Below are 15,008 nucleotides of genomic sequence, written 5' to 3'. Positions count from 1 at the left end.
ACAAGCCATTTGCTCATCTGGATTCACAGATAGTGAAGTGGTGAAATCACCTCCCCCACCTCCCCCACACACACAAAGTGAACTTGCAAATGTGACAATCCCACCATTGTACTGGAAACTACACAAATGCAAATATAGCATTATGGGATGGTTGGTGTGTGTGCTTGCCTAATCCTGTCTGCATAAGTAGGCGTGTACACTCACACACATACATTGCGGGTATTCACATACTAATCACAGATAGTTTCCCCAGGCTCTCAAATTCACCAGGGATCCGGAAAGGGACTCTGACAGGCACAGATGCATTAACTACTGTGGAGTGCACCGAAAAGAAACCCACAGTAGTAAATGACCCTTCAAGGAGTGGGAGTTTCAAAGCGTGCTTGGGAAAACCCACAAACCTGAATATTTCTGGGTATTTCTAAACTCCTTTCCACCCTGAGAATAGTCAGAGGTTTACTCCAGTCAAGGGCACTTTACATGAAGGAAAGGGAAACTGAACACGCCCAGATTTGTGGGGGGCGTAGGCGAAGAGCTTTCCCCCCGTTGTAAATAATTTTCCCAACCGAGGAAAAAAAAATGCATTTGTACTAGAGGCTGCTTTCCCCTTGTACAAGGTTCTCCATGACAGAGAACTACTGACAGCAGGAAAACGACTACATTGTCACATGACATTCCCAGGGAAACCTGAGCAGTTTTCCCAGGCATACTGCTTGAAATGTTTATTGAAAGCACGCTCAGCCGGAAATTTAAATCTCTGCCTGTATTTTTTTTTTTTAGGCCACGCCTGAGCCAGTTCGCAAGTGCTGCTCTTGCGATGATCTGTTGAAGTACAGTACGGAGAGAAGCTCCCCTCACAACCCTGCCAATATTTTTCATTGGCTTGTGTCTTTGTCCTTCGTAAATGCAGGCTTCTGATACCTAAATAGCCTGGTTAGTCCCTCCTTAGTACGGCCTTGTCTTCATTTGCAACCTCCCATGGTTACTGGCCCCTTTACTTGGTTGTTACACGGCATGTGTACTATTTTCTTTACTGAGTTTCTCCTACATTAGGCATGATGACATGCTTTGCTTACATTCAACGGGCCATGCCCGCTTTCACTTTTGAAGCAGCAGGACAATGGCGGCCGTTTGTTTGCAATGCCATAGGTCTCGCAATTAAATGTGAAACTTATAGCACTGCAAATATTTTTTTCTTTCAAGCTTGATCTCTATCAATGGCAGCCGCGTGTCTTTTCTTTTATAGCACACGGCCGCCTAACTTCATGCTTGTAGCTGTACGGCATCTAAAGCAAGCTTCGCACTGAGTCACAGCACAAAACAATTGAAAACTACAGCACAGCGAGGACACCAGCGTCATAGGCCGGAAGCTTGCACCACCTGTGGGGCATGGGTAGGGATGGGATCTGCAACCGACACAACACCTGAAGCAAACCCATAGTGCTGCCCTCTTCAAAAAAGCTGCATATCCCAGTTGCACCCAAAGTCTCTCAGTATGCAATAGGTATCCATTTATATTCTGTTGTAATATTATCATACTACCCCAGCAAAATAACAACATTCCTAAAATGCCCACCAACGTTGTTTTGCCTAGATCTATTAATTGCTGACCATTCTTTTTGGTGTCCCTTTTAGCCTTCCAAAATGGCCTCCACATTGTTTAACATGATGCGCGAGACATGTCCAGTTCCTTGCCTCGTAGTAACTACATCACAGAGGTTCCTCCTTCACTCACGCGCGTAGCTCTTTGCTCCTGAACGGACTCAACTGCCATAGGGATTTAACTACCATTCAATGTACGTTCATACAATATTGTTTATTTAGTAGAAGCCTGCATCCGAACAAGTATTTTAATTTTCTGGCTGGTTTTCTGTTTGGGAAGTTCCTAATTTTTCATCCAAACATGTATTTTAATTTTCTGACTGATTTTCTGTTTCGTGAAATAAATTTTTTTTTCTTTATACTCCGGAAAAGTATTTTCTTCAAAACTGCACCTTGCCTTCCCCTTGCATCTAACACACTCTTCATAAGTTAAGCTTTGTATCACATGTAAAGCTCCAGCTGAACACAGAGAGCCATTATGAAAATGGGGTAACCCAATTATAATCTTGGACATGGGCGTGAATTGGTACAGAAAACAATGGTCCTAAACCTTTCTTTAAACAGTATAAGTATAACCTGCAATAATCTTTTCATACAGTTTTTGAGCATGCACAATCTCAGCTCTAGGTAATCAAAACAGTCAAATGAATAATGTGCAACAACCAATAGATTCCAAAATAACATATATTTATTTAATCATAATTTGACTGGCAGTAGGTATCTAACTGCATTCTAGAAACAATGAAGGGGAAAGAAAAGGAGTTGCTCCAGGGGAACGTGCAGAAAGGTGTGCTCTAGTGAAAAATTGGAGATAGAAGGATGGGGAAAGTTCCAAGTGGTGCTCAGAGAAGGAGAATTAAAACAATTCAAAAGTTGGACTGATAAGAGAATATCAGTCTAGGTAGGCCTTGCCACGATTGATCAATTGTTAACAAAGTCTATTTACATATTTTGAAAGTTCAGAGATGTATCGTCATTTTGCACGGTGGGGTTGGGGGCTTGTGGTCCAGGCTTATATGGTGTGCGAGTTGACGTTTCAACCCGACTTGGGGCACAGTGGGTGGTTTGGGCCTTGGCCTGCGGGTCTTCCTTGGGTCAGGGATGGGCAACCAAAATTAAGTATGTGGTATCCATGTTCCACACCTTCAAGGTGTTGCGGAGCGACGGAATGTATCTTCCTATTGGTCCAAGGTTCTACTGGAGACTAGGGTCCTCATCCATCTGGTTAGGGTAGTGAAGAGCGAATAAATCGAATTGGGGCATTCAATGCGATAACTTCAATGTCAGTCTCCTCGGACATGCCATCGAAACTGGAGTTGTTCCGTGAACGCTCTTCACTACCCTAACCAGACAGATGAGGACCCTAGCCTCCAGTAGAACCATGAACCAATAGGAAGATACATTCCCTCGCTCCGCAACACCTTGAAGTGTGAAACACGGATACCACAAATTTGATTTCTTCTTGTCTCCAATACTGTAAAAAGTGACATCGATAAATACTATAGATGATTAAACTGCTCAGTGTATTATCAACTATTCTGCTCTTGGTACACTCATGATATTGACAGTGTGTAACAGTAATGCCTACATGCATGTCTGACTGAGTTGTTAAAAAAATATGTTTAGTTAGACAAAAAACTTGAAAAACAGCATACATACCCAGTATATCAACACATGCTCTTTGTAAACCAGAGTTCTTCAATTTGTGGGGCGCGCCCCCCCAGGGGGGCGCAACACCATCTCAAGGGGGGCGCGCACTCCACCCTAAAATCTTAACTGTGTTGGTCTTTATCTGTCCTGTGTCACAAGTCTACAAACCATTTCAAATGGAAATTTTGGGTGAACTCCGGTAACAGAGGGTTAGTGGGGGGAGGGAGGGGGAGATAGATGGGGCACGAAGTGCCCTTTCTTTGTCATGTTAAGAGCTAACAGTTTCCCAGGAGGGTGTTAATTCCTAGAGTTGAAATACTTCAGCTGCAGTGGAAGGCAGGAAGTCTCTGCTAAAACCGAAAGCAAATGAAGAGATAGTCCTGTTCCTTTGCGTTAGATTTCATAGCAGAGGAGACTCCTTGCCTCCCACTGTAGCTGAAAGTGACTGTTACTGTCTTTCAGTTTCAGCAGAGACATCCTGCCTCCCACTGCAGCTGAAGCCTTTCAGATCTATGAAGTTAATCCTGTCTTGGGAGGGTTAGCTCTTAGCAGAAAGGAGACAAAGTTTCTTTTAAAATTACACAGGTAGGTGCACAATGCCCCACAGGGCTAAAAGGGCTTCAAGTTGCCAAAAGCAAAATGCCAGCCAGCTGTGTGTTGTTTAAACAGCCTGCAAAGTACTTGTCTTGACATTAAATATGCTTATAAATAAAGAAATATGTTTTCCTTTGTAATGTGACTTTTCTGTCTTTGTTCCCTTTTATTATCAGTCATGGATCATTCAGGCAGCCCTAGAACACAATTAAACGTGCTCTCTATTTATGTCATGTTCCAAGTATGCACAGAATGACAATACAGCTTTAGGTGACTGCTTATTTTTGTATCGCCTGGGACATCAAAATAATGACCTGGCAACCCTAATTATAAAACTGGAAGAGGCATATTATCAAGCGGCAGCGATAATTATCGCTGGCTGCGCTTAGCGTGAGATTTGTTATCGCCGGCTATCGCTGGAAATTATTGCCATGCTAGCGCTGTATTAACAACGCATAGCGCAATGGCGAGAGTTAGTCCAGCGATAGCGGTGTTTTCCATGGAACATCGCTGGTTTTCCAGCGATGTTCCATGGAAAACGGCGATAACCTTGCTGATACGACCCTGTGGTCGTATCAGCATAATCCATTATTATAATTCATAGAAAAGGAGGAAATGGAGGAGGGGGCTGCCACAACAGACTGTTGCACTGTGTGCGACCAGTGCTAGGGCCAGCCATGGCTGGGAGTGTTAGCCCCCACCTGAAGTTTGGGTCTAGTTGTGCCCCTGTACATAAGTATGTCCTGTCGTGTCCCATCAAGGTTTTCGTCCTAAATTACAAAAGGACACATTTACATGCACTGCAATCCAGCCTTTCAGGGGGCCCCTTGATAGAGGCAGCTCTGTTTTTGCCCTGATGGCCTGGAATAATTCTTAAACAGATTCTTGTAAATACTGTTTTGTTTCATTTCTTTTTAATGTGATTGATCTAAGAGAGTCTACTACTATTTGCAGGAAAATGTGTTTGTTTCATGTAACAACCATAAAAAAGTTTATTTTAGATCACAAACCTGCAGTTTACTAAACACTCTTATTGTGTTGAACATTACTTGCCAGATATGGCCCATGATATGCACGTGGCGGATGATTGTATAGTGTACCAGATTCACGAACTTTTTGTTAGGTGGTGGGGGGGCCCAACATCTAAAAAAATTCAGCTGGGGGGGCTCAACCTACAAAAGTTTGAAGACCTCTGTTGTAAACCAATAAAACCAGTTAAACATTCTTTTATAAAGTCGTTCACTACTATAAAAACCTTCCTATTGCACAGGGCACATCCAAATACCTCATATCCTTTAAAAATTCTGCAGCTTGTCTTCGATCTTATATTCCATACATAATGAAAGTTAGCTTTAATAAACCTTTGTACCAGCAGTAACCACATACAATCTAATTAAATATGTTGCGAATTACATCTTAGATTCAAACCACATGTTCAGTTACTATGGTTATAAAATGTCATTCTTTACTGTTGAACACAAAAGAAATTATTCACAATTCTATACTTCAGAACTGCTCGTCTCAATGCTATGTTGGGTAAGATATCAATACAGGCAAACCATCCTCAACTTTTGAATCTCTAATGCTCAACATGTCTGACGAATGAAAACATTTTAGGCACACAGGTGTCACTGTCTGCCAGGGTGCCAGGGACGCTGGAGGCGGTGCCTGGGAATCTGGGACTAAGGGTGTGCAGAGCTAGCTCTGAAAAGGCATCCAGGCTGTAATTAGGAGACAACCGGGAGATGCTAGGTGCCCTGCATACCGTCGAGCGCGCCCTCAGGATGTGAGGGTGTGCCAGGATCTTTGGCTCTGAAACCCTGGGGCTGCAGTGCTCGGGGTGAGGGTGAGGCTGGGCCAACAGAGCTGCTGCCACGGTTACTGGAGGTAATGACTGGGATGCCGCGCCTGAGGGCATGCTGCGCGGTCTCTGGAGAAGCAGTGCCAGGCTGTGGCTGGGAGAACTCCTGACTGTTGACCTAAGCAAATAACTGAAGAAAAACGCGTGGCTGCTCAATAATCCTGTGGAGTAATCCAAATGTGACCGACACTTCAGTTATGCAATTGCGGAAGGGAGAGGTTAAACCAAATTCCTCTGTATGTATGTTTTGTTAGTGTTGTTGAATGAGCTCTGGCAAACCGCTAAGGTGGGCTGTAGCCAGAACTAAAAAAGTTACCCTTCATCCTGACAGTTTACAAAATGGGATAATTCAACAAATAGCTATGGGTAGGTTTCCTCCGACAGAAGATCTTACTTGCATGAAGCAAGTTGCTGTTTCAATGAACAGGAGCAAACCTCTGGACCTTTCCCAACAATGCAGCAGTCAGAATTGAACTCCACCAAATTAAAATAAACAGTTTTGGTCTGTAATCTGAAATCAGAAACAGGCTCACCCTATGTCTACCCCCAGCCACTCCGTGCTTGTTGAGCACTATGAACAGCGTAACCATATGATTTTTTCCTGACAGATTGTCAGATCAAATTCACTAAATGGGATTCCTGGCGAAGCCTGAAGGCAAAATGCTTAGTTTTTGCAAGATTCACAAACATTTCTATAACCATTTTGCACCAAACCCAAACAGCGCAGGCTGCAAAATTAAATATCTGTTAATCACCTTTTTTGCTAATTCTGAAACTAGTCAAATGAGACCTGTTTAGGAATCACGTTATGCCCGTGGCCGGCTCTAGGGCGGTGCGACCGCTGCCACTACACCGGGTGCAGACTCTTCGAGGGGGTCCTGTTTGGCTGCATTGCTGGCCTCCGCAATTTTCATACAGTAATAAAAATGTCAAGATAACTTGGTGATTAATGTTCTTCCTGGAGAAAGAATGAGTTTTGTCAAGTGGAAGTTTTAACTCATTTTATGGTAGCACAGAGGGTTAATGTGCCTGCTGCAAAGAATGTGTACCATGCAGATCACAAAGTGCATATAGTTTAAATAGGCAATGCTTTTGTCAGAGAAATCCTTTTGTTACTAGCAGTGTAGATGTTAAAATCCTAACATGGAACAGTAAGCTAATAACGGTCAAAGAGCTGCATGCAAACTGCAAGGTATAGATTGGAGCATTATGATGTTTTTCTCCGTCTTTCATTTTTCTAATGTTTCAAAAAGGGTTAATTTTGGTAAAAAAAAAAAAAAAAAAAAAAAAAAAAAAAAAGATTATTATTAAATGTAACCCCCAACCATGGGGTTATGTTTTAAATTCGGAGTCCGTGCTTCTCCAGAGCAAGCACTCTTAAACTACACTGTCTACCAGTAGGGATGACATACATCTCCTACACCATATAGTCCTCTGTATTATGTAACATTTCCTATACACTGATTTACACACCTATGATGGATTGCCTCTGTGTAGTGTTTGTGATGTAAAGTGCCCTGACACCCTACCCTGGTATAGGTGGCGCTATTAAATACATCTGAGAGTGGTTATGGAGACTTGAGGGGGTACTGTTAAAGGGTAGTAGTGTGGGAGTCTGTGGGGAGCGCTTGTGGGGGACGCCAACAAACATTGTCGCACAGGGCACCAACAAGTGCTAAAACCGGTCCTGGTTATGCCTATAATATATTTCAACATAAATTAGGCCCAGTGTATTCACACATGTTGAAGATGTTCCCTTGATGGGTCTGGGTCTCAAACCTTCACCCTATAATTTGACCTTTTTTAGGAAACACTTTGCTTCAGCACGGTTTTTGGTTCAATTTATTAATACACATTGACGCTCACTATTTATTGCATAGAAATCTAGCATCTGGAGAACAATTGTCTGAAGTTGAAAATTAATGAATAAATAAAATGTGTAGGTGCTGAAGGATAGGGCTGCATGCTAAACAGTGAGGGAAGTAAAGGGGAGAGGTGAGGGCTGCAGTATGAGACTTAGATAATGAGGGAAGGGACAGAGGCACTGTTTATTATTGCAGCAAATATATACCTTGGGAAAAAAACTCATGTTTATATATTAATTAGTGAAAAATAGTCATGTAACTTAGTCCACAATGGCAAAGCTCTATGCCTCATGAATTTTAGTCAACCAACAAATCCTACTCACTCAGTTCATTTGGTGCCACAAGAAAGCTAGCCTATCTGAGCAGAAGCGGAGCCATTGGAGAAACAGACGGCTGTGTCCATCCAGAGTCAAACTTGTTTTCACTTCACTTTGTGACGTTCACAACGGAAGCAAATACTTGTATTGAATTCATATAAGAATTTACAAAAAAGTAGGTCCTGTTAGGAAAAACCACTTCAGAATTCCACTTGTAGGTGGGTGCTTTTCTAGCATGAAAATTTACTGGTGAAATTAGAATTTGACATACTGCTAGTGAATATTCACCTGTTTACGTGCCTTATGGAAAGTGCTTATTGAACATTATCCACGTCCCATAAAAAAACCACATTGAATTAAATCTTTTTGTCACTGTTTATTTAGCAACAAGATGCCACTCTCGGTGATGGTTCACACAAATAACAAAATGCAGCATAACATCAGATAGAATCACCAAATCTGATGAGATGCGTTCAGAAACCTATTACAATATATATCCATTTACAATATTTGCACTGAGCACCACAATCAATCACTGGCTTGTGTCCTTGGAAGGCAACCTAACTGTGGGTGGCCAGAATAAAGAGTGGTGCAAATCCTCCTGTATCCCCCAGTAGAGGGCCTGGGAATGGAAATGAGGTCTTCTGAACTGATTAGCACTCTACATGCTGTATTTGGCCAATGGCTGTAATCTGATACTATTCAAACAGAAACAAACATTCACCTTTTTTGGCATAATCAATCCTCCTTTTTCTTACCTTGGTTTGACTGAACAGAGAAACACCGATAATGCTGGTTTCTTTCGCCATGGTGTCCCTGGGGTTTATTTCGATTGAGCCCCTACAGCCTACGATCTGTTACATAACACAAAATTGAAAAATTAATTTCATTCGAGTGCAAGAAATTATTTTACAAAATACACCATTTCAAATCCCATGCACCTACAGCATTTGCAAAGGGCAGCTTGAGTTACAAAGTTGCATCTCAGAAGACTTAGTAAATTTCCCGGTTTGGCGGCTTCTGTTGGGAACTTTAGTCTAACCTCGGTGGCTCTGTGACAAAAACACATTTCTTTTGGTCAATCAAATTTCCTCCAAGTATACCTGATAAAAGAGAACTCCTCCCTCATATCATATTTGCAGTTACACAAGACCAACACAACCTGCTTAAGGGAGTCACATAATGCATGTCCTACTCAGTCTAAAAAGAGCTCGAATCCTGCAGTTGAGGTACTATTTCCAAATGACACCACAGCTCATAGTGATTTGTCTAGACTGCACCATTTTATTTTCATGAAAGAACTCTGTCGAAAAATGTGAGAATGAGGTCAATCTAGAAGTGTCCGGACTTTTGTTTTTATTACTGCCCAGATGCACCAGCCAAAGGATGAAGTATGAAGTTGGAAAGAGGTATCACAAAGATGACAGCATTTGTTCACTTCACTCGAGCACAAAATGAAAAGCCCACACAAAACATTTTTTTCCATCTCAGAAGCAATAAATGTGATGTTGGTTTCCAAAGACCACAATTTCAACTATCACTCTGCGATTGTTGTAGCGACACAGTTGTAGTGCGGGTTAGCATGTAATCTCTGTCTCATGTCTAAGCCATGCCCTCCATTGCATGCCTAAGCCCCACCCTCCCTTGCATGAATTAGCACTGACTGTTCTGACACACGAGAAATCAAATTAGTATCACCAATGTAATTGCACAACCCAATTGTCAACTTCAATCACAGCTGCACAACAAAATACTTACAATTACTCTTCCTCCCTGTGACAGAAGTTTTAGATCATTGCTGAGATTAACGTTCGATAGCATCTCTATTATCACATTAATGCCCTGCTCACCCGTCGATTCCTGAAAGAAAAATGTAAAGCATTGTATAATTATGAACTAAATGACTTTTGAAATCAAAACAGCTGTGATCAGGCAAACTCTGAAGGAACATCTACGTCACTAACTCTTTCGCTGATATAAGGTCTTAGTTATGGGTCCTATTTGTTTTTCTCATGGTATATCGATATACCCTTAAAGAAGATAGGAATAACTTACTTTTGGCTCCCGAGTGGCAAGTTTAAACAAGCAGTGGCAAAACCAATATGATAGGTAACAGACATAGAAGACAGAGCTATTGACCTTGCCAAAGCTTTTTTTCATTTGCATCAACATGCCAAAATGGCCACCAGTGCATTGCAATGTATGTATCATAATACATGCTCAAACATTTCAAGATGGCTGCAGAGACGCACGCATGTGTCATGACAACTCATTGGCGGCCACTGTATTATTCGTATATTTTGTACCACTCGTGTGGCCCTGAGGAAAAGAATGACACTGTCAGGTAAAAGGCTACCCAGCTTTATATAAATGGTTGGGAAAGTCTATGTTGACAACTTGTCCCACTTGGGAAGTGTGGGCTGCCCTACGAGAGGGCTGCATGGGTGCTACTGTCTGGCGCTCTCGGTTGTTACTATGCCTCTACATCTTGTTGAGACTATGCAAAACTAAACTTCATAGATTATGAATACTTTTGTCGCTATCCAAATGCTCCCTCCTTTCTGCCTTAGCTTACCAATCATGCTGCACTGCAAGTGTCTGTGGCAAACCTTCCATTCAAGCTGAAAAACCTACAAAGGTCCCTCATGTTTGTGGTGATTCGAGAATACACAGAGGAAGGCGGCCCCCAGGGCTGCCAGGGCATCACTGAGCCAGGGGAACAACTGACCGTGCAATACACGATTTACCACCGTGTGTTAAGCGAAAGCATACTGGAACTGATTTTCTGTGTGCATTTGACAGGCTGCTGCTTCTCTCCGGCTCATTGAGGATTTATGGAAACAGATGCTGAGCTAAAAAAGTAATTTGTGACAAAGCAAAACAAACAAGCAATCACCTGTTAGGATCTCTGTCTGCAAACAGTGGAAATACAGCCTTTGAGCACTCTGGTAAGAGGGTTATAAGCATACGCACCTATACTATTACCTATATTTGTTTAGCTCGACTTTTTTGAGCTAACGAAAAAATCCTTAAAGTTTAGTTTCGTGTTTATGGTAATAGGGCTATCCTTTCTCATCCCCAAAGAGAACATCAATCATGCTTGTGGTGCTTGGAGGACACACAGGAACGGCGCACACCAAAAACAACCCTCGAGTCATTACGAAAGCAGACACTGAACTAAAAAAAAAAAACACTTGAGAGAGAAAGCAAAATAAACAAGCAATCATTTGTTACGATATCTGTCGAAAGTCAATGGAACTGCAGCTAACACATTTTTTCAATTTATTTGCTCAAGCAATAGCACACGTTATTAAAGATGTTCGAGTACGTTTCAAAAGAAATAGATTAAATAAGGCATATAAATGACATTAACCATGGGTGTTGAGACATCCACAATAGACAAAGAGCATTAAAATAAGATATAAATTACAGCAGTCATAAATATTGAAAAACAAGATCTGGGCAGGTGCCAGGCATAGGAAGGAGTCCAATGAAGATAGAGAGGTAAGCATCACGGCAACTATCAGGGCGGAAACTAAGCCAGCTTGGTGTAGTATGGAGAAGAGAGATTAGCTAGAATGACTCCCAGAAAGAAGGTCTTTCAGTTAGGATTTAAAGGTATCCAGCGAGATAGGGGTGCATAAGTTGGGAGGTAAAGAGTTCCAGACTTTGGTGGCAACTCTTAAACAGGACTGAGTCATTAGTTGTTCCTTTTGAAAAGTCAGGGATCTTAGCAGTAGAGGTTCAGCATTCTGGGATGGTCTAGCACCATCAGATGACTTAAGGTTGTCGGTTAGGTAACGTGGGGAAGATGTGAGCCTTGTGAATGATACATAATATTTTGTGCATAGCCCTGGTTTCAATGCGGCATCAGTAAAGAGATACCAGAATCGGTGAAATATATTGTAATTCCTTTTGGATCCAGAGACTAAACATGCTGGCAAATGGAGGATTACTTTACGTGCAGTGAGATAAATCTCACCAGTACATGTCCTACCTTTCACATGTACTGCATCCTGCCCATAGGGGTACCTTGGGCCTACCTTAGGAATGACTTACATGTAATGAAAGGGAAGGTTAGGGCTTGGCAAGTGGGTGCACTTGCCAAGTCGACATGGTGGTAAAAACTGCACACAGACACTGCAGTTGCAGGTCTGAGAACCCTTTGAAAGGCTGCTCGTGTGGGCGGCACAATCAGTGCTGCAGGCCCACTAGCAGCATTTGATTAACAGGCCCTGGCACTCTCAGTGCACTTTACTAGGGACGTACCAGTAAATCAAATATGCCAATCATGGGAACATCAATCTTTAATACAATTTACAATTACAATGGAAGCAGTGAGAAAGTGCGCAGAGACACTAAAAAATCAAAAACAGATTCAAAACCAGGAGGTCAGAAAGCAAAAAGACAGGGTCAACACACCAAAAGATGCCAGGCCTAACACATGTCCCCTCCAGGTGAAAGTAGGGAGAACTACCCAACCACCTTGGAGTTCTCTTCACTAAAGTGAAAGAACCTGGACAAACCATCAGCGTTAGCGTGTTCTGTTCCAGGGCAGTGTTCCACCGTAAAGTCCATTCCCTGTAGGGAGATGGACCACCTCAACAGATTTGGGTTCTCACCCCTTATTTGCATCAACCATCTGAGGGGCCCGTGGTCTGTCTGAACTCGGAAGTGAGTCCCAAACAGGTATGGTCATTGCTTCTTCAGTGCCCAGACCACAGCAAAAGCTTCATATTCTACGGCACTCCATCTCTGTACCCTGGGGAGTAGTCTCCTGCTAAGGAAGACTGTAGGCTGCTCTAGGTCCTCATCATTCAGTTGTGAGAGCACAGCTCCCACACTCTGAAGCATCAGTATGCACTACAAATTCCTTGGAGAAGTCAGGTGCCTTGAGCACGAGCGCCGTGCACAAGGTCCCTTCAGGGCATCAAAAGCTTTCTGGCAGGCTTCAGTCCAGATCAACTCTCTGGGCTGCTTCCTGGAAGTCAGCTCTGTTAAGGGGGCAACGATGATGCCTTAGCCCTTAATAAATCTCTGATAGAAGCAGGTGAGACTTAAAAAGGCTCTCACCTCTGTCTGGGTCTTGGGGGGCTCCCAAGCCAGAATGGGGTCAATCTTAGGCTGTAGGAGCACCACCTGGCCGCTTCCAACCTGGTGCCCTAAGTACACCACAGATCCCTGCCCGATCTGGCACTTACTGGCCTTGACCGTGAGGCCTGCCCTCTGCAGAGCCTTCAACACTTCCCAAAGGTGTTGCAAGTGTTCTTCCCAGCTGGAACTGAACACTACAATTTCATCCAGTTAGGCAGCACTGAAATCCTCCAGCCCAGCCAACCCCTGATTGACCAACCTCTGAAAGACGGCAGGGGCATTATTCAACTCAAGGAGCATCACCCGAAACTGGAAATGCCCCTCTGGGGTTGAAAAGGTTGACCTCTCCTTGGTCCCGTTGGTTAAGGCAATCTGTCAGTACCCAGACAATAAATCAAACGTGCTGAGGAACTTGGAAGCTCTCAACCGATCAATGAGCTCATCAGCTCTAGGGATGAGGTGTGCGTCAGTCCTGGTGATGGCGTTGAGCCCAAGGTAGTCCACGAAGAGCCGCAGTTCTGGAGTGGCATCGGGTGCAGCAGCCTTTGGGACAAGACCACTGGGCTGGCCCAAGGACTGTTGGAGGGCTCGATAACCCCCAACGCCAACATCTTAGATACCTCTTCTGTAATGCTGGCTCTGACCTGGTCAGTCAAAGTATACATTTTGTGTTTCACAGGAGGGCTGTCGCCAGTGTCCACGTCATGGGTACACCAGTCAGTAACACCTGGGGTCAGGGAGAACAACGTGCCAAACTGCCCCAGAAAAAGGCGATAGTCACTATGCTGCTCTGGGGTCAGTGCGGCGAAGAGGATCACACCTTCAACTGACCCAACATTGCTCTTTGGCAGAAGAGGTTCATTCTCCTCTTCCACCCCATCATATTTCGCCAAGAGCATGCTCACTTCAGACTTCTCAGAGTTAGGCTTGAGGCGGATCACATGGAGGACCCGCAAAGGGTTCCTGGGGGTCTGTAAATCCACAGGGTAGGGGACATTACCCTTGCGCTCCATCACCTCAAAAGGCCCAGTCCACTTGTCCTGCAAATCACAAGGTTCGACTGGGGCCATGACCCACACTTTCTGGCAAGGCTGAAACTCTACCAGACTGGCATTCTGGTCGAACCAGCATTTCACCTCCTCCTGGCTTGCTTCCAGGTTTGCCTGGAGAGTTTCCGGAAGCATGAAGTTTGGTTCCGGAAGGTAAGCATGTAGCTAAATACATCCTGGGGATTTTTCCTGGGAGCGGTCTCTCAGCCTTCAGTGACCAAACTGAGAGGTCCTCTCACAGGGTACCCATACAGAAGATCAAAGGTACTGAACCCTATTGACTTATGTGGTACTTCCCAGTATGCAAAGAGAAGGCATGGTGAGAGGACGTCCCACTTATGCCTCTTGGGTTCGGTTAGACCCTTGATCATTCCCTTTAAGGTTTGGTTGAATATTCCTCCACCAAACCATTACCTTGTTGGTGGTAAGGAGTGGTGAACTTGTACGTTAGAATACACTCCTCCCACTGGGATGTCATATACGTGGATATGAAATTGGTCTCACGGTCAGATACCACCTCTCTGGAGAGACCCACAGGGGAAAAGATCCTCATTAACACCCGGCCCACCACTGGTGATGCCGTTGTCCTGAGAAGTAAAGCCTCCGGGTTCCAGGTGGCATGGTCCACCAAGACCAGGAGCTACCTGTTGCCCATGGCTGTCTTGGGATCCAGTGACCCCACAATGTCCATTCCCACCCTTTCAAAAGGGGTTCCTACAAGTGGAAAAAGGTTGGAGAGGAGCCTTACACTTCCTCCCACTCTTACCACTTGTCTGGCAAGTTTGGCAATATCTGCAATGTGCGTCTGACTGCCTTTGCATTTGGGGCCAAAAGAAGTGGGTGACAACCCTGTTAAAGGTCTCGTCCTACCCCAAATGTCCTGCCAAATGCACATCGTGGGCCAGACCCAGTAGGAAAGTCCTGAAGTGCTGGTGTACCACCAGCACACAGGCTGAGTGAGGCTCAGTGATCTTAG

At 43.9% G+C, this 15,008-nt stretch overlaps 1 protein-coding gene across 2 annotated transcripts in view; it reads right to left on the bottom strand.

Moving 5' to 3' along the window:
* CRYZ (crystallin zeta) overlaps nucleotides 1-15,008 on the bottom strand; it is a 205,939-nt gene that overhangs the window by 16,905 nt on the left and 174,026 nt on the right. For both annotated transcript variants that reach the window (XM_085602272.1, XM_085602271.1), the window contains 2 exons: nucleotides 9,648-9,749; nucleotides 8,648-8,743 (listed from right to left, as the gene is read on the bottom strand). In XM_085602272.1, the coding sequence (XP_085458398.1) occupies nucleotides 8,648-8,743; nucleotides 9,648-9,749 (198 nt within the window). The remainder of the gene's footprint in view (nucleotides 1-8,647; nucleotides 8,744-9,647; nucleotides 9,750-15,008) is intronic.

Source organism: Triturus cristatus, chromosome 4_2, assembly GCF_964204655.1.
Source record: "Triturus cristatus chromosome 4_2, aTriCri1.1, whole genome shotgun sequence".
Taxonomy (NCBI): domain Eukaryota; kingdom Metazoa; phylum Chordata; class Amphibia; order Caudata; family Salamandridae; genus Triturus; species Triturus cristatus.
The sequence above is the reverse complement of the archived record's forward strand: the minus strand, read 5'-3'. Positions and strand labels throughout refer to the sequence as shown.